This window comes from Cervus elaphus, chromosome 5 (assembly GCF_910594005.1).
Source record: "Cervus elaphus chromosome 5, mCerEla1.1, whole genome shotgun sequence".
Lineage (NCBI taxonomy): Eukaryota > Metazoa > Chordata > Mammalia > Artiodactyla > Cervidae > Cervus > Cervus elaphus.
Window position 1 is genome coordinate 92,850,992 of NC_057819.1, and position 18,300 is coordinate 92,869,291.

At 42.1% G+C, this 18,300-nt stretch overlaps 2 protein-coding genes across 5 annotated transcripts in view; one reads left to right on the forward strand and one right to left on the reverse strand.

Annotated features, from left to right (window-relative positions):
* Positions 1–2,360: 2,360 nt before the first annotated feature.
* On the reverse strand, positions 2,361–10,068 carry SDF2 (stromal cell derived factor 2). Of its 2 annotated transcripts, none has more exons than XM_043903214.1 (3): positions 9,599–10,068; positions 5,527–5,723; positions 2,361–3,039 (listed from the first exon to the last, which is right to left on the reverse strand). In XM_043903214.1, the coding sequence occupies exons 1-3, from the start codon at positions 9,747–9,749 to the stop codon at positions 2,752–2,754; spliced, it is 636 nt and encodes a 211-aa protein (XP_043759149.1). In that variant the 5' UTR covers positions 9,750–10,068; the 3' UTR covers positions 2,361–2,751. The 2 variants fall into 2 exon arrangements, with proteins under 2 accessions (XP_043759149.1, XP_043759150.1); XM_043903215.1 differs by lacking the exon at positions 9,599–10,068 and adding an exon at positions 9,156–9,292.
* SUPT6H (SPT6 homolog, histone chaperone and transcription elongation factor) overlaps positions 10,049–18,300 on the forward strand; it is a 30,853-nt gene continuing 22,601 nt past the window's right edge. Inside the window, exons 1-2 of one of the 3 annotated variants that reach the window (XM_043903194.1) lie at positions 10,049–10,217; positions 17,996–18,137. In XM_043903194.1, coding sequence (XP_043759129.1) covers positions 18,029–18,137 — 109 coding nt within the window. In that variant the 5' untranslated portion in view covers positions 10,049–10,217; positions 17,996–18,028. Of the gene's footprint in view, positions 10,218–10,239; positions 10,259–17,995; positions 18,138–18,300 lie in introns of those variants that run through there. The other 2 variants (XM_043903195.1, XM_043903196.1) reach the window with 2 other exon arrangements.

Here is an 18,300-nt window from a genome sequence, read left to right on the forward strand (position 1 = left end):
GGCGCGTCTGCGCCCCGCCCCCCGCAGCCCGCCAGCCAGCCAGCCGTCTCCCTGCTCTGCCCCGCCCGACTCCCGCGATCCAGCGGGGCCGACTGGCTGCTTGCGCGAAGTGAAGGCGTGGCTCCGGAAGGAGAGCGCTGGGTAGCGGCCCACGACTGACCCACAAGCCCCGCCCCCGGGCGCACCGTTCTGAACCCGGAAAAACGGAGCCGGGGGTTTGCCACTGGCCCGCGGCCCTCCTCGGTGGCTGGCAGTGGTCTTCGCTGGGTAGTTTCGGCCGCGGAGAGTTCCACTTTCAAAGCAGTTTCCCGGAGTAGTTGTAGAGTCTGCTTGGCTACTTGGGGCTCGGACTGAGGCTACCGCGGAAGTTATACTTCTGAGTCGCACAAACTAGTTATCTTAACTCATTCTTGTCTGAACATGAGTAAGGAGGAAACCAAGAGGTAATTAAAAGGCCTCAAAAATCCCACCTCATTCCATCCACAAAGGAATGAGTTGCACCATTCTGGACTCTTCACTGCAGTTTTCAGTTACTACTGAGAACAGCACCATTTAGGCACTGGGCAAGTAGGGGGATATTACTGAAGTAGAGAATATTGTTCTTGCACTTCAGCAACAATTTACCTGGGGAGCAAGCATAATTACATGAAATAGATAATTCAGAGTCAACTTTGCCTGTTTCCTTCTCTGTAAAATGAAGGCACTGGACAGTTTCTGTCCAACTCTAGTGCAGGGATGTCAATACAAGCTAAAGAAATTTAGCTTTAGCTTCTTTGACATACTTATTTCAAAATAAGTACTTCATATCCCTTTGCTCTGACATCCTAACCTCCTAAACATCTTCCAGGCTTTCTCTTGGAGACTTTTTTCACTCCTACAGATAAAGCACCATTTCAGCTTTCACCTAGGTTACCCAAAGTTGCTTTTACCCCTCCAACTGGTTTCCTTTCACATCTAGTCCTCTTATCGGTCATTTCACATCTCCCCAAGGCTCCAGCACTTTTTTTCTAAGTTTATACTTATCTCCAGTGCTAGACGTCCTCCATCCACCTTGTAACCTGCAGCCCCAAGGTATATTCTTTCTTTCCTGACTTTCAGGAAAGGCCCAACAACTGAGTGAAAACACTGACCAAGCCACTGAGAAGTACTTGCAACACAACTCCCTACTCTTAGATTATGAAGAGTTACTCTTTACTTAACTGTTTCCTATCACTTCCTTTCTCCCCAGACTACTACTCTACTCCCCACTCTACTCTTAACCATCTCAATAGCATGAAATGTTGATCTTGTCATTTGTCTACTTCTTTTTTTGGAGAGACTTCAAGCAAGCAATGCAACTAAAATGGAAAAAAAGAAGGCAGAGATGGCATTCAAGTAGTTCCTGGCCTCAGCTTACTGAGACAAGTCCTTGTAAAAGGGATCAATCCTTTTAATATTATGGGCCACATCTGGCACAGACCTGGTATCCCCAAATGTTCAACATTAACTCCCTAAAGCAAGTAAGGAAAAAAATCCAGGTTTCTAAAAATAAAACGGGCCTGCTAAGTCACGAAATTCCAGCAGATGGCAGTCACTTCTGTTTATCACTAACATCCTTGAAGGACAGAGGAGCAAAACTTGCTGGATCTACCCAGCAGAGAAAAGAAGTGAGGTAAACAGAGGACAAAAGTTTTCTGACCCCTTTTCAAAGAGAGATATTTATATTTGTCCAAAAAGTATAGTTATCTCCCAAGAGCTAAATACAGTTGTACTGCAGTAAAAAGAACATATGGCAGACACAGCTGGATTCCTATATTCAAATTACTTACTAGCTGTAAGAATTCAGGCAATAACTCAACTTATTCTGTTCTGCATTCATAAAATTCTATCTACCTGGTAATGTATTTGTGAGGATTAAATGAGTGAGATCTATAATATGGTGCCTAGTATTTAGCAAACAGTAAATAAATGTTGGTTCCACTTTCTACCTCTACCCCTTTTGCTCAAGTGCAGTAACATATCCAAAATAAAACATTTTACTGGCTATTTATTAAAGGTCTTTAGCCATAGTTAGTCAAAAATCTAATAAAGATGAGGTGCTGAGGGAAAAGAGAAAGTAAAGACAGAAAAAGTAGGATGCAAGTAAGGCTCTCAAAAGGGTCCACACCATACATGTATACACATGGCTGAATCCCTCCACTGTTCACCTGAAACTATCATAACATGGTTAACTGGCTATACACCAATACAAAATAAAGTTTTTTTAAAACAAGGATCTACATCAAAGGTTCCCATCATCTCAAAACTTAGCAATGACTTTTAGGACTCAAGGATTAATCAGATTATGAAATAGCACACCTAATAAATGACAACACAGTGACTAACAATGAAATTCTTTTATCGTTTAAAGAAAAGTGGAAGAAAAATCACACACATTAATAATCCATGATGCCAAATTTCTGAGGAATAAAAATTTCCCAGCTAGGAGGAATGCCTCCTTCAGTTTTTGTCCTATTAATGTGAATAAAAAGCTTCTGCCCCCTCACCAACAAGTCTCATATTCAGAAAGAACTGACCCAAGTCTGGGAGAACCACCCACTCAAGTGTGGAGGGCTGAAGCTTCCAAACACAGCCATGGTTTCCTGTCATGCATCTTCATCTCAGTGGTGACACGGTCACTGCCCAGGGAACCTGTGGCAGGGATCCAAAGGGTGAAGGAGCAGCAGACGTCTCAGAACACTGTGTGGTGACAGCGGCTCACAGCCTCCAGACTCATAGCTCTGTGTGGTGGCCTTCTGCCTTCAACAACTCGCTGGGCTTCATGAAAATGCCTTCCATGGCTTTCCAGTAGTTGTTCTGGCTTGGCTGGGCCATGCCATGCACCTCCTTTTGCCCACTGATGGGTCGACCATATTGTTCTCCTGTGACAGACAGCAGAACCTCGGTGGAAGAATGCTTGAACCGCACCTCACCATCCCTCACCCAGTAGGGCCCATTACAGAGCACTGTCCAGTCATCCAGATAATCGCCTTCACCTTCCTCACCAAAAGCACTCACTTCCTGGAAGACACAGATAGGTAGCAATATTAGTATAGCTGACATAGGCTTGAAAAGGGGAGGGAGGCAATGGGAAGAAAACGCTATCCAAGAGTGAAAAATAAAAGGCTCTCCAGTGTTGTTTAAAAATAAATTACTTTGCAAATAATCCTCTACTTGCCTTATATTTTCTATTATAGTCTGAAAACACTTTACCTCTTACTATTTGACTTTAAATATTCCTACCTCATTCCCTTAACTAGACATTAAGTGACCTGATGAGAAACACAAGGTAGAAATGGGATGGGCTCTGGAGACAGGCAAACCTTGAACGTCAGCTTTGTCCCCTGCTGTGTAACTCCTTTGCACTTTCATTGTCTCCTCTATAAAGTGATGATAATAGGAACTTACAAAATAATTGTGAGAATTAAATAATAAATATTAATTGAGCAAAGTACAGTAAATTCTATCTTCCACTTGTATTCTAATCCCATTCCCCATAAGGTCAAAAATTCAGAGTTTCTATAACAATTTTAAAAGTTGCTGATAATTCAGACATATATAATTTTTCTAAATTGAAGTATAATTGACCTACAACCCTATGTTACTTCCAGGTGCACGACATACTGACTCAATATTTCTATACACTACAAAATGATCACTACCAAACACATGTAACTTAAATATACACTTACAGCTATAATATTTTAGATGATAAAAAAAAATCAGTCAATTGGAAATAAAGACTAAAGTGAAAAGAAACTACTTGTAATTAATAATCCTACTACTATACTTGTATAGTGGAACTGAACAGTAAGTAAATGGATGATAGCATTGGGCACCAGGTGTCCCACTGTTAAGAGTGGGAATTTACAAATAAGCAGAGAGGAGGCTAAAATGATCTATGTGACAATGGATTAGAGTTGGAGATATCAGTAAGAACTCATGTCTAACTTACAGATACAATTACATATATGATCACTTATAGACATGTATATATACACATACAGGCATGTTATTTCTTTGTTCTGGCAGGTGAGAGGGTCTCAAAGAAACAAAACCCCAGTAGCAGTGAGTTCATGCAAGGCCTATATCTTGGTTTCTAAGAATACTCTTCTCCAATAAACGGAAGCAGGATTCTGTAGGGAAACAGCTGAATCTAGGACTGGGGAAAGAAATAGACAAGATAAGCCTGTAATAATTTAGTGCCATAAAGTAAGGAAGTGTTAAAAACACAGCCACACACAAACACAATGAGGGGAGCATGTCAAATGGATACAGGAGGCAACTGAAAGAGCTCCCAACAGCCAAAGTTGGAATAATGTGAGCAACATAATAAAGACAGTGGTATTGGATAAAAAAAAATACATATAAAAGTACATACAAAAAAAAATCCAGGAATCCATATCAAGAAGTTCATGTCAATATAAATAAATGATTGAATAAATACAGAAAAAACAAATCTCCCATGCAGAAGAATTCCAAATAGATTATGTAGCTATTCCACCCTAGAAGAGGAGGAGCGTAACTCCCCACTCAAGTAAGGGCTGTGCACAGTGACACAAGAGTCAGAGTTGCCCGTCCGAGGAGTACAACATGGAGAGGCGAAAGACGACAAGAATAACTTTACCAGACAAACCTGAGAAACGCTACTTCAGCCAGGTCATCAATATCAACAATCAGAAGATACTATGCACCCTTGAGAGATAAGAGGAAAATGGTACTTTACCTCTGTGGTCTACCTCCCAAAAACCTTTATAAATCTGGTCTAATCATAAGAAAAGATCAGACAAATTCCAACAGAGGAGCACCCAATCGTATACCTGATTGGCACTTCTCAAAACTGTCAAGGTCAACTAAAAGAAGGAGGATCTAAGAAACTGTCACAGCCAAGAATAGCCTAAGGAGACAACTAAATGTAATGTGGATGGGATCCTGGAACAGCAAAAGGACATTAGGTAAAAAACTAAGGAAATCAGAAGGAGCTATAGACTTTAGCTGATAACAATGTATCAGTACTGTCTTATTAACTATAACAAATTTACCACACTAATGTTAAAAATGTTAACAGGAAAAACTATGTACAGAGTGGAGGTGAGAAGAAAGCACTCATTAAGGGATCCACATCCTCAAAAGTTCAAGGCTTTAAAAAAAAAGAGGGCACAATTCCTAATTCATTCTCCTAATGTGGTTAGTTGGCATCATTAGAAAATAATAATATTTTTTATTGCAAGTTTAGAAAACATTGGGTTTCTTTATTGCAAGATTTATCAGGATAACTTATGATATACTAACATATACCTAGCCTCTCTTTGTGCCTCATCTCTTGATCTAGATGTAATCTCTATTTTGCCCAGAAACAATTTCCTTCTCCTTATGAGACAGGCAATTCTTCAGGTCTACAGAAAAGACTTATACCTGGAAGAGAAAGGGCCAAGAACCAAGGTATCAAACAATTCAACTGAGTAAATGCTCCGTTGAGCAGCAGTGACCCATAGAATGCCACCTCACCTGGTTTCCAGAAAGAGGTGAGGTGAAGTGGTGACTATGGAGGTTTCGGCCAGTGTTGACATGTGTCAGCCGGATAGGCTGACCACATCTGATGGGAGTTCCCCTCTCACACACTGTGGCCGTCTTCCCTCGTATTCTCCAGTAACTGTTGCTGTCATCCACAGAGGTTACACCTGTCACCGACTGCTGTCCACTACCTGCAGCCAAAAAAAAAAAAATATATATATATATATAAAGGACCAGTCAGAATGGCCACCATCAAAAAAATCTACAGACAATATATGCCAGAGAGGATGAAGAGAAAAGGGAACTCTCTTGCACTGTTGGTGGAAATGTAAATTGATACAGCCACTATGGAAGACAGTATGGAGATTTCTTAAAAAACTAGGAATAAAACTATCACATGACCCAACAATCCCACTCCTGGGCATATAGCCTGAGAAAACTATAACTGAAAAAGACAGATGTACCATAATTTTCATTGCAGCACTATTTACAATAGATAGGACATGGAAGCAACCTAGATGTTCATTGACAGATGAATGGATAAAGAAACTGTGGTACATATATACAATGAAATGTTACTCAGCCATAAAAAGGAACACATTTGAGTCAGTGCTAATGAAGGAGATGAACCTAGCGCCTGTTATACACAGTAAAATCAGAAACAGAAAAACAAGTATCATGTACTAATGCATACATGTGGAATCCAGAAAGATGGTACTGATAACCTGTTTGCAGGGCAGCAATGGAGACAAAGACATAGACAATAGACTTATGGGGCCGGGGCCAGGGGCAACTGGTGGGGGGGCAGTGCTGGAGGGAGGGAAGGAGAGGGTGGGATGAATGGAGAGAGTAGCATGGGAAAATGTACGGTATGTAAAATGGATAGCCAGTGGGAATTTGCTGTGTGACTTGAGGAATTTAAACTGAGCCTCTGTGACAACCTAAAGGAGTGGGATGTGGTAGGTGGTAGGAAGCAGGTTCAAGAGGGAGGGGATGTGTATACTTATTACTGATTCATGTTGATGTATGGCAGATACCAGCACAATACTGTAAAGCAATTACCCTTCAATTAAAAATAACTACATTTTTTAAAAAATTATTAAGTTACAGATTCTTCTCTTCTAAACTTCATCAATAAAGGGTTTTTATATACAAGGGGAAAAAAAAAGGAAAAGAGGGTGAGCTCAACCTGACTCCTCTTTCCTATGGCTAATAATGTGCCCTGTGTCATTAAAAAGGTTTGGAGGAGTGGCAAGGAAATCCTATGTTTCAAAATATTTTTTTCTTCTATGACATTAAAACATGAGAAACACAATGTATTTATATAGTATTAGTTACTGAACGATGAACTATATTTAAGAGTGTACTGTATCAGAATAGTCCAAAAATTTGCATTAAAGGGCACTAAATAAATGAACATATGTGCTTTTCTTGAAGCACAGGCAGTGTTTAACCTGTATACAGTAGCCTGGATACCCCCCAGTATATGTCAGTTATCTAATCATATTTTTAATTGTTTGTAACATTATTCAATGTTCACTGTGTGTTACAATCTACTACCTGCAGTGAAAAAAAAAATCCAAAATTTATATACAGTCCAAAATTTTTTTATCATATTTCACAATGAAAATGAGACCAGTTTTTGCTGTCAACTTTAATCCAACAAGCCATTACAGTTATCCAGTTCCTGTAAGTAATATATCAACATGTTACAAAAGTATTCTTAAGTCATTTACATTTGGTTCATAATGATTACAGATGGTGTGACTTTGCAGGTTAAAAGGTTATCCTACCTCTAAAAAGGTTAAATATATACCTACAGACTTGAAAAAAGAGAGAATATACAAACAATAATTGCTACCTAGCTAACCTGTATTTGGGCACTTACTAGGTGTCAGATCAACTCCAGCCTTTTATTTGAATATTCTTATTTGATACACTCGTCTATTCTCTGGGATAAGTTTTACTATCATTGCCCCCATTTTATACTGGAGTTTTAAAAAAGATGAATAATATGTCCAAGATTGCACAATCCCAGGAGACAGTGCAGGGTTTGAACCTAGGTGGCCCCTACTCTACAACTCTTAACCACTTGACCACTTGGCTTCCCACAAAGCTTTATTTACTGTCAAGCTCTCCCAAACAGCCCACTCATAAACTCCAGGGACATTCTCTTCCCTAGGCCTCATTCAGTACTCAATTCTTTGAAGGTACTACATATTTCCCAGATGCTCTCCTCAGTCATTCTTGCCTGTTCCTCCTAGCTTTCCCTTCAGTCCCCTGGCCCTGTCAGACAATAACCTTTCAATGACACTTTCCGTTTACCACTTAACACACACTGTTGTACCACAGTCCACAGTTATCTGGGTGAATGTTTATGACTAAAGTACCACTTTCTCTTTTGTTTCTTCTACTCAACCCAATGATATGGCACATTCTTTTTTTTAAGGATAAACCAACTCTCCCTCCTTAATTCCGGTTACTGCCTTAACAGTTCTCTTGGTCCTCACTGCTATGCTTCACTAAATCGCAGTCCTCACTTTCTCTTACTTTTTCACTTTATATTCAACCCTCCACTTCCTCTCCCATTCTTAAACTTAGGGAATCCCTGGCCTTAGGCATTCTTAAATAATGGTTGGGGATCAGGACAAAAGCATTTACAGGTGCTTCAAGGAGCTTTTCAAATGATTCAAATTGACACCAGATTGCAAACCACAGTTTATCCTGGGCAATTTTATTTACTCTTCCCACATCTTCAGCCACCACTGAGACAATGATGTTGTATTTAACTCCCTATCTCAGGCTCAGCACAAATCTCTCTTCTGAGATCCAGACTTGAACCTGGTTCTCAAATCTGGCTACCCATCATGAGCATGTGAAAAGCTTTCTAAACCTATAGATTCCTACTGGCAGGCCTCTCTCCACCCACATTCTGACTCGATTTAGTAGATCCAAAGTAGGAAACCAGATCAAATTAAAATACAATAAACCTGACACATAGTAGGTATTCACTTAAGAATCATTAGGATTATTAAGACATCCCAACGATGACAATTCAGTTCCTCTTCTAATCTAACTGGTCAGACAGGTTTTGGGTATCATGAACCACAGACCCATCTCCAAATGACAGACCTACATCCGTCTAAGAGAACTCTTTCCTCTCTAAGCTAATAGCATCATCAGTTAGAGAAGACAGAAATCTAGCAGTCATCTTAGACACCTCTCACATCTCACTAGCTGAACTTTTTTCTCTCCTTTCTGTTTTTGTTTTCCTGTAACGTGCTGACTGGCACACTACTATATTTCCTGTATCTAGAACAACCTTAGGCACATAGTAGTTGCTCACTAAATCTACACTGAATGACTGAACCCAGAAATAACTGCTGACTTATAAATGAACCCACAAGCTAATTTTAATTTCATACGTTAAAAAGCCCCCTAAACAGTTTCCTCTTCAATTCCAGTTGAGTCCTTTAGTTCTTCTTTACAAGAGCAAGGTTTGAGTAAAAAGAGGCCAAAGGAAGAGTTGAAGAGCAAGTGTAAGATGGAAAAGAACTAAACAGAGGGTTATAGTCTTTAAAGAGTGAGGTCCTGGAAGAATTCAGCAATGTAACAGCACTTACTGTAACTTTCTATATGTCTGTCCCTCCTGCACTGAGTACTGCCAGCCTGCAGTAGCTGAAAGCAGGCTTTGAACCTGGACAGATTTGGATCGAACCCCGTCACTGTCATTCACTAGCTGCCAAGGCCTTGAGCACGCGATTTATTTGAGTCTGTTTCCTCATCTGTAAAACGAGGATAATAATAGTCTATACCTCGTAGTAACGTTGTAGACTTTAAAAGTAATTATGTAACATGCCCGGCACGAAGCGCACCAGATAGAAACTAGGATTACGATTAAGATGCCTAAGGACCACCGAATTTTCGGACTCGGCCTCCAGACCTCAGGAACCTCCCCCGGGTCCCCCTAACCTTCCGAGACCACACCCCTCAGAGTTTCTCCAGGCCCCGCCCCCTCCGGAGCCTATCAGGCCTTCCCAGCCCACCCGAACCCCGGTGGCCGTACCTGACCCGTAGCGCACGTCGTGTGAGTGCAGCCGCACGTTGTGGCGCGTATTGAGCAGCTTCACCACAGAACCGCACGTAACGACAGCCAGATTGGACGATCCCACAGCACTCCACAAGCCCCCGAACAACAGAAGCGACACCACAGCCATCCTGGCTGTAGCGCGGAGCCCCTATTCTCCGAAGAAACTCCGCCCCTGCCCGGAAGCGGAAGCTGCAGGCGGAACCACAGAGAAGAGAAAAGGGAGAAGACCTAGCCTGGTCTTTATGGTTCCTTGCTAGAGCGGCCTGAGGGACAAGCTAGGCCTGGTTGCTTCCGACCCGTTTAGTTGTTTCCCAGAGCCCTATGACAACTACCTTCCTGAACCGCTTCGGCCAGATAACCCCCTGCTCTGACGATCACCAAAAAGCCGACTGGGAGCAGAGAGCACGAACTGGCCCGCCCACTCCCAGTGACAGGGCGCCGGAAGTGACGTAGCACGTTTGACGCAGCAGCGGCGGCGGTGGCGGCGGAGGGGCCGTGCGGTGGGTCCGTACTATCCTTTCCCAGTCTCGGTTCGACGACTCCATTTTCCTCGGTGGGGGCTTAGAGCACCAGAGAAGCGGCGGGCCTCAGGCAGGTAAAGTTTGGACCGGAAAGCGTGTCCCTCGAATAAGTCAGGTAGGGAGCCAGGCTCCTAGGGCCTGGTCCCGTAAGGGACGAGGCACTGGGGAGGTGTATGCGGGAAGAAGGGGGGCCTCCGGCCTTCCCGACTCTGTAAGGGAGAACGAAGAGGAAAGCGGGGTAGTTGCTCAGAGTCTCAAGGTTCTTCCCAATGCTGTGCCACCCAGAACCCATGAATTGGGTGGCCTGTTGTGTCAACAGACTTCCTGGGATGCCGTCCTCTTTCGCAGCTTCTGAAAAGTGGGCCACGCGATAGGGTTGGAAAGGGAAGGGACCTGGGGCTTCCGAGTCAGGATCAGGTGATCGAATTGTTTGTCCTGGGGATGTGAAACCTACGGAGCTTTCAGCAACTCGGTCATCAGCCTAGAGGGCGATGCCAAATTCCGTCTTTTTTCATGTTGTTGAATAATATAGTTAGAACTTTTTGTAGATGACTTCATTCCCTGTGCCTCAGCGGTAAAGAATCCGCCAGCATTGCAGGAGTCACAGGAGATGCGGGTTTGATCCCTGGGTCAGAAAGACCCCCCTGGAGGAGGAAATGGCAACTCACTCCAGTATTCTTGCCGAAAATCCCAGGGACAGAAGAGCCTGGCAGGCCACAGGCCATGAGGTCGCAAAGAATCAGACACGACTAAGCGACTTAACACACACAGGCAAACACATCTATCCATCCATCAAACGCCTACCACACACTTTAGATTGGACTATTAAGTCAAAAGTTTTCTTTTTTTTTTTTTAAGTTTATTTTCTTCCAGTTTCTGCCTTTCTCTTCAAGGACTCCCTTGAACCAGCCGGAGCAGTTCATTTCCCTTCTTTGTTGCAAGTACTGATGCTTATTTTTCTGTTATCTCTACAGAAATACTTCTGTAGAAATTCACTGTAATATCAGAAGTAACAAGGGCGTATTAAGTTACACTGCTGCTATTAATGAACATGAAGAGTGTAAAGAATTTTGAATTTGATTTCTTTGGAGGAAAAAAGTTCAGTTTGACCTTTTTAAGTTCAAATATTTATCTGAAAATTGCTGATTTTTGTCTTTTGTGTATTGATTACAAAAGTATGATTGCTCCCCCATCAGTTGTGAATTTAGAGCTCTTTTACATGACTTGCCCTCCAGCCAGTAGAAGTCTGAAACATTTGAAAGCTTATTTAGTTGGTTTGGGTGGCTGCTAGATCAGATTAGCATGGTATTGCTACCATGATTTAAAGAGGTTTAAATGTCATCCGGGGACTAATCACATCAGGATGTGGTACAGTCACATTTTGCAGTTGAATTTCCTTCAGAGTTTGATGCTGGGTTTTCTGCATGCTTCCTTCGATGATCCAGTCCTGTGGTTTTAAGTACTATCTGAAAGCAGGCCTCTCCCAAGTTTAATCTCTAGCCCTGCCTTCTCTCTTCTGTGTTTTAGAATCACACAAGATACCTGTTTAACAGTTCCATTTGAAAGTCTCTTAAACATCCCAAACCTGGCATAAGAAAAAGAAACTTTTTTTTTCCATCATTCCAAACCTGGTCTTCCCTACCCTCCTGAGGGGTACATGGATGAGAGTGCCAAAGCCAGACCTCTTTCTAACTAACGACTTACACCTTTCATTAAGTCTTGTCACTTCTACCTTCAAAATGTATTTCAAATCTCTCTTCTCCGTTTCCTCCCTTTTCCAAGTCACCATCATCTTTTGCCCAAGCTCCCACGATAATGTCTTCAGTTTCCTCTGCTTCCACCTAGAACCTCTCCCCGTCCATAGCAGAATCAGATCAGGTCATGTCATTTCCCTTTCCAGTGGCTTTCTGTAGCCTCACAGCCCAGCTTGAGCAGGTCCCTTCTTCCTCTCAGATTCTTCTGCCTTCACCATTCTTTGGTCACGTAACCTTGGGATATGGCCTGCTATGTTCCAAGTTCTTGCCCACCTTTTCTGCCAGAAACCCCTTCTTCTGGCTCTGCATACCACAACCTACCCATGCTTCACATTTCAGTCTAAACTAAGTCTCTCAGAGGTGAGAGTGTTTATTTCCTTCCTATCATTTATAGCCAGCTTTATTTTGTTTATGGTCTGTCTCCTGGCTCAGAACATAGTTATCCTAGAGGCAGGGATTTTGTCTTGTGTGTGCCTGGCGTGTAGTAGGCACTCATTAAATAAGTACTTACTGAATTAGCAAGTAAACTACTAAGTCAGTTCTTGGTATAAAATTCTGTAGGACCATCCCAGCACCTTTCAGTTAGAATCCAAAATCCTTAAGTTAAGAAAATCCTTGTGACCTCACCTCTGACTCATTATGGACTCTCTCAGTCAAACCAGCCCTCACTGTTCCCACCTCAGCATATTCTGTCTGAGCCTTGTTCCGGAGCTCTTTTCTCCAACAGTGCCGCTCCTTGAACCACCTCAAAGGAGCCAGCTCCTCTACTTAGTTAATTCCATTTTCCTTTAAAAAATAAAAAATTCCACCTTACTCTTAAGGTCTTTCAAACCACTTGCTCAAAACCAGGTTAGAATCCTCTGTTACAGGCTCCCATGGTACCTTTGCCATCATTTCTTTAAAGACCTTCCATACTTGTAGATCAGGGGTTACCACACTAAGGCTCCAAAATAAATGGGCCAAATTAGGCCACTCCCATTCATTTACATACTGTGTCTGATCTTGTACTGCAAGGGCAGATCTACCCCTTGGTGGCAGAACAGGAACTATCTGCTCCCAACCCCCTCTCCTTGTTGCACAGGGTTCAGTAACTGTTGCAGGGATTCTGAATCTGGTTACATATTGTTGTTTCTGCTCCTCTTATTTTTACCTTGTCCCCAAAGGAAACATGGAAAGAAAAAAATAAATTAGTTATTATGTTAACCATTATTAACAATAGTGGCATTGAAAAGATTCTAAGAGGGTTATTTCTTACAAATAATGGTGTGCATGTTAAAATGATTATAGGTTAAATTCTAATGATTTGATGTGATTAAGATTTTTCATAACATAGTTCTGAATTCCAAGTTTAATAAAAGAACTTGTCTTCTTAAGTGGATTCGGAATACTTTTGTCTATTAAGCTCTTAGGTTTTTGAATTCCAAATTGGATAGTCATTTGTGAGCATCATTGAAATAGTCCTAGGCTCTTGCTCATCAAATGCAGAATGTCTTATAGTTTAAACTCCACACCAGACTTCTGGGGCTGTTCTTCAGACCACTGGGCCCTTTCAAACCATTTGCTCATAAGCTTTTGCTCATGCTGCTTTTTTCCAGACTATCTTCTTAACTCCTCTCAACTCAGGCATAACCTTTTGTGTGGCATTCTCTGACGACCTCTGTCTTCATATTGCTTTCATAGTTCTCGAATGTAACTGCCATAAAACATTTATTATGCCTTGTCATAACTTCATTTACTAGTTTTTTGTAAGGTGAATATGAACACGAGGGTCAAAAGCATATTTTACTTATGTTTATATACCCAAGTCCCAGCACAGAGCTGTACCCTAAAAAAACAAAACTGTAAATATGTTAATTGAAGCTGCCAGTGGAGGGAATTAACAGACATCTTTTTTGCTCTGGTCTCTTTTTAATTGCCTCCCACACCGTCTAGTTCAAAGGGAGGGACTGCAGAGGGCCTCCCCTGTGGCAATCTGATCCCAGCTCCATTCCTCTTCCAGAGAATGTCATGGTAACCGACAACCTCTCCCTTTGAGCCACATCTTCTACTGCAGCTGTGCTTCCGCCTGAAGAAACCTTCTCCTTTCACTACCCCACTGCCCTTCTGGATCTGTTTCAGTAGCGAATTTAAGTTTAGAGTCTGAATATGGGGAAAATTCAAGAGCCTGAGTACTAAATACAAAATCCAAACAACCTCAGAGTCTCCTCAGATGTCATTTATTAATGATAATCATAGACTAGTCAGCGGTGTTTTTGTCCTGGAATAGTTGCTGCTTGCCAACCTCATCCTGCAGTGCTCCTGCAGCGCCCTCAGCACATCCCGCTCCCCCAGGTTGCAGCAAATTAGGATTGCTTCTGGCGCAGCCTCTTTTAACTGGAAGTCTTGGCAGTGAGCTAGACTGTGGGCCTTCCCCAACTATATAGCACAGCGTGTACTTCATTGCTAACCTAGGAGATGGGAGGAAAGCTGTGTGCAGCACAGAGCACCAGCTGCCCCCAGAACAGAAGAAAGCTGTCTGTTTCTCTTTGCTAAGTAGGCTGTAGGGCACCTGGTCTGGAGGAGCTAGCATCTAGTGTGAAGATGTAGAGGTCTTAGAAGACTGAATTTGTGGGTCTGATAGCCTAATTAAAGCAAGCAGTGTGTGGGGGCTGCTGTACCCAAGTCTATTTTTAATGACTCAGCTTAGGGCTGAGGGGGAGCCATATTAAAATTAGAGTACCACATTTAATTGGCAGAAGTTTTAGATACTCACTTCTCACTTTTGGCTGTACTCAGGATAATGACCTTAAGGATACAGATCTTGGGGGGACAGGGGGCATCAGTCTAACCAAGGCTTCCTATATCACCATCCTGTGGGACCTAAACATGGTTTAGTATAGGGGCTCCCATACTTTTTGATCTCAAGACCTCTTTATACTCTTAAAGGTAATATAAGATGATGAAGACATTTTGTTTATGTAAGTTACATTTATGGATGTTTATGAGATTTATATGTATAGGTGTTTACCAGATTAGAAGTTAAAACTAATAGATAAATGTTAATTGATTTTAACCTAATAATAAGCCTGTTTGCAATATACAAGTATATCAAATCAACACGTTATGCACCTAACTTTATACAACATTATGTGTCAATTATAGTTGACCCGTGGACAACAGGGAGCTGAGTTGCTGACACCCTCCCCCCCCCCCCCCCAATGTGCATACTGCTATCTCTGCCTCAAAAACAAAGGAACTGATGAATGCCTCACCCAAGGGCAGGAAGCTGAAAACATTTTGAATGGAATCAAAACTCAAACCTGGATTCTTTTGATTCCACATATTGTGATCTCTAACAGAACACAAACTTTCTCCCACACTTAAGATATGTACAATGAAAATACAGATACTACTCTATTAACTGGGGGGGAAAAATCCACATACAGGTGAACCCACGCAGTTCAAACCCATGTTGTTCAAGGGCCAATTGTTTATCAGTAAAACTGAGAAAATAAGCCTGCTGCATTTTAACATTTTATGGAAAACAAGTATCTTCAAAACAAAATGTAAGAAGAGTAGCATTATTTTTGTTTGGGGGTTTATGAGGTGTTGTTGGGTTGTTTTTTTGTTGTTGTTTTTGCATTTGTGGCAAACTTTTTTATATACATTTATTTTATTTATTCATCCTGGCTGCCTCAGGGGTTAGTTGTGGCACATAGGCCTAGTTGCTCTGCAGCATGTGGGATCTTAGTTCCCAGACTAGGGATTGAACCTGCATCCCCTGCATTGCAAGGCAGATTCTTAACCGCTGGACTACCAGGGAAGTCCCATTGGCAAATTTTTTTAATGTGTGCCTTAATACAGTAATATGGATTCTCACACCTTCTTCTTCATTCAGCCCATTGTGATGCTACATGTCATAACCTCTGGAAGACTTCACTGTACACGTGAAAGAAAAGACAGTGCTCCCTGGATCACCCTTTGAGAACTACTGATATGATAGAAACAGCTATTTCTTTGGAGTCAGACAGACCTTAACTCTCAGGTCTTACAGTTGAAAGTTGTATCACCTTGAACAAGTGACTTCATCTAGGAGCATATTTTTTCCTCTCTTGAAAGGACAGAGAAATGTGATTGCCGCACGTGGGGGCTACTCTTTGTTGCGGTGTGTGGGCTTCTCACTGCGGTGGCTTCTCTTGTTACAGAGCAGGGGCTCTAGGACGTGGGGGCTTCAGTAGTTGTAGCACAGAAGCTTGGTAGTTGCAGCATGTGGACTTAGTTGCCCTACATCTTGTGGAATCTTCCCGGACCAGGGCTCGAACTTGTGTCCCCTGCATTGGTGGGCAGATTCTTAACCGCTGGACCACCAGGGAAGTCCCTTTATGGTCCTTTTTTGGCCCTCTACTAGAAGTCAGCTCCTTGGGAACATGCAATCCTATTTCTCTTCAAGTTCCCAGCTCCTAGAAGAGTATTTGTACTTGGTAGACATTTAGTATAGTTTAAAAAGAATGACATCTGAAACTTCAGTCTAAAATTGAACATAAGACCCTTCTCATTGATTCTCCCTTTCCACCAGAACTTGTACCTTCAGTTTTGTTTTCTTGAGTTCAGTTCATCTTTACTTGGTTATGGTAACAGTTGATATCAGTAAGGGTAATTTTCAGGAGAATTAGAGCCACAGTACTTAAGGCTCCTTCTAGAGCTTAGACCACTTGAAATAGCCATTAGCCACCCTCCTCCCTCTCCAGGCCCACTGCCATCTTTAACTGGGAAGGCATGAATTAGTAATCTATTTGACAGATACTTAGCAGTTTCTGTTCTGTATAGAGCACCTTGTGGGATACAGCTTATCCGCTACAGAATAAAAATGCAGTGTAATGCCTCTTATATTGCTGTTTATGTTTTTGTGGGTTTTTTTTTTAGTCCTTTAATTGGATATTGTCTCTGACTTCCAGAAGCTTGTAGTCTAAGTGGGAAAAATGGACATAAACAGTGGACCATAATGCAGGACAGCATGAGGAGTAGTGCTAAGTGGAGGAGCAGCCAGCTCCGGGGTTCCAGAATGGAATTTCGGTCTCTGATTGGTGTGATGTGTGCTGTATCTTAAAGCCCAGAAAACGCTGTGTCGTGGTTCTGTGGGACTCCACCGCCATGTCTAGGTTTTGGATGCATCTGACAGCAGGGAGGTAGGAGACAAAGTTGAGATTGGTTGGTACTGAACTATAGAATGCTGGAAATTAGGCCTAGGATTCAGTTAACATTTTTTTAAATAGTAAACTAGACTCTTTCCCCTGTTATCATGTAATATTCTCAACTACCCTGCATGGTAGGTAATGCTGTTGCCTTTTTTCAAATGAAGACATTGATATTCGAGCACATTCAGTAATAACGCTTACCTTTAAGACGTAGTAGACGTTGGTACCAGGATTTGATTTCTATTCTTAAGCCCAGCAATGTTTGTATTTAACTATGTTGCATTTAATTTGCAGGCCATGGAAGTCTCTTTCAAAGTGTTTTTTGGTTTGTTTGTTTTGCTGGGGAGGTAAATGGTCACAATAGAGTTGTGGTCCTAATGTTTCTGAAGAGGCCCCTTTTCTACCCAAATGCTCCCGACCAGTGCTCACACAGGTGGACTCAGGCTCATGAAATGATGTTTAATCTGTTGAAAAAGATTTTCTTTTTGACTCTGCCAATAGCCCAGTTATCGCTCAGCTATAGTTCCTATCATTAAGTTGGCATTTAATTATTGTTTCCCAGACTTACGTGTGAGTCATGTAATCTGACTACTACTGTATCCTTACCTATGTAATTATTCCTGCATTAATTTCTTTCTTCATCTACCCATTTCTATCCCCAGATGGTAAGTCAGATAAACTTCTTGGGACAAGCCATGTGGTATTTACAGAGATGTCCAGCATAATTGCTTTTTCAAGGTACACGTGAGAGGGGCAGTGGTGAGAGGCATGGATGATAGAGGAGATGGAGCCGTCTTATTCTTACTCTCTCCTCCCAGATAGTAGTGATTGGACAGAGCAGTGACACATAGCTGAAGGCTGTTTGTGGAAATGTTTAAGAGTCCTCTCTCTCATTTTTTATCCCCATCTCTCTCTCTTCCCTAGTCGTCTTCAGGCAGGCCGTGAGAAGCTGCAGCAATGTCTGATTTTGTGGAAAGCGAGGCCGAGGAGTCCGAGGAAGAGTACAATGATGAAGGCGAGGTGGTGCCCCGGGTCAACAAGAAATTTGTAGAAGAGGAGGATGACGGTGAGGAAGCCCCAGCCTCAAGCTTCTCCCCACTATTGCTAAGCTTTGGATAGTTGGATTCTTGCTGATGAGAGGCTCAGGCTGAGCACAGAAGTTATCACACATGAGAGGTACCAGCTTGAGTAATTTTCAGTCATTCATAGAAAATATTTACTGAGTATCT

Bases quoted from the DNA above. Each gene is read 5' to 3' on its own strand.
- SDF2 (XM_043903214.1), bottom strand. From the start codon at position 9,749: ATGGCTGTGGTGTCGCTTCTGTTGTTCGGGGGCTTGTGGAGTGCTGTG. The intron at 5,724-9,598 runs GTACGGCCACCG...TTTTGGCTGCAG, and splicing joins CGACGTGCGCTACGGGTCAG to GTAGTGGACAGCAGTCGGTG. The intron at 3,040-5,526 runs GTGAGGTGGCAT...TGTGTCTTCCAG, and splicing joins CACCTCTTTCTGGAAACCAG to GAAGTGAGTGCTTTTGGTGA.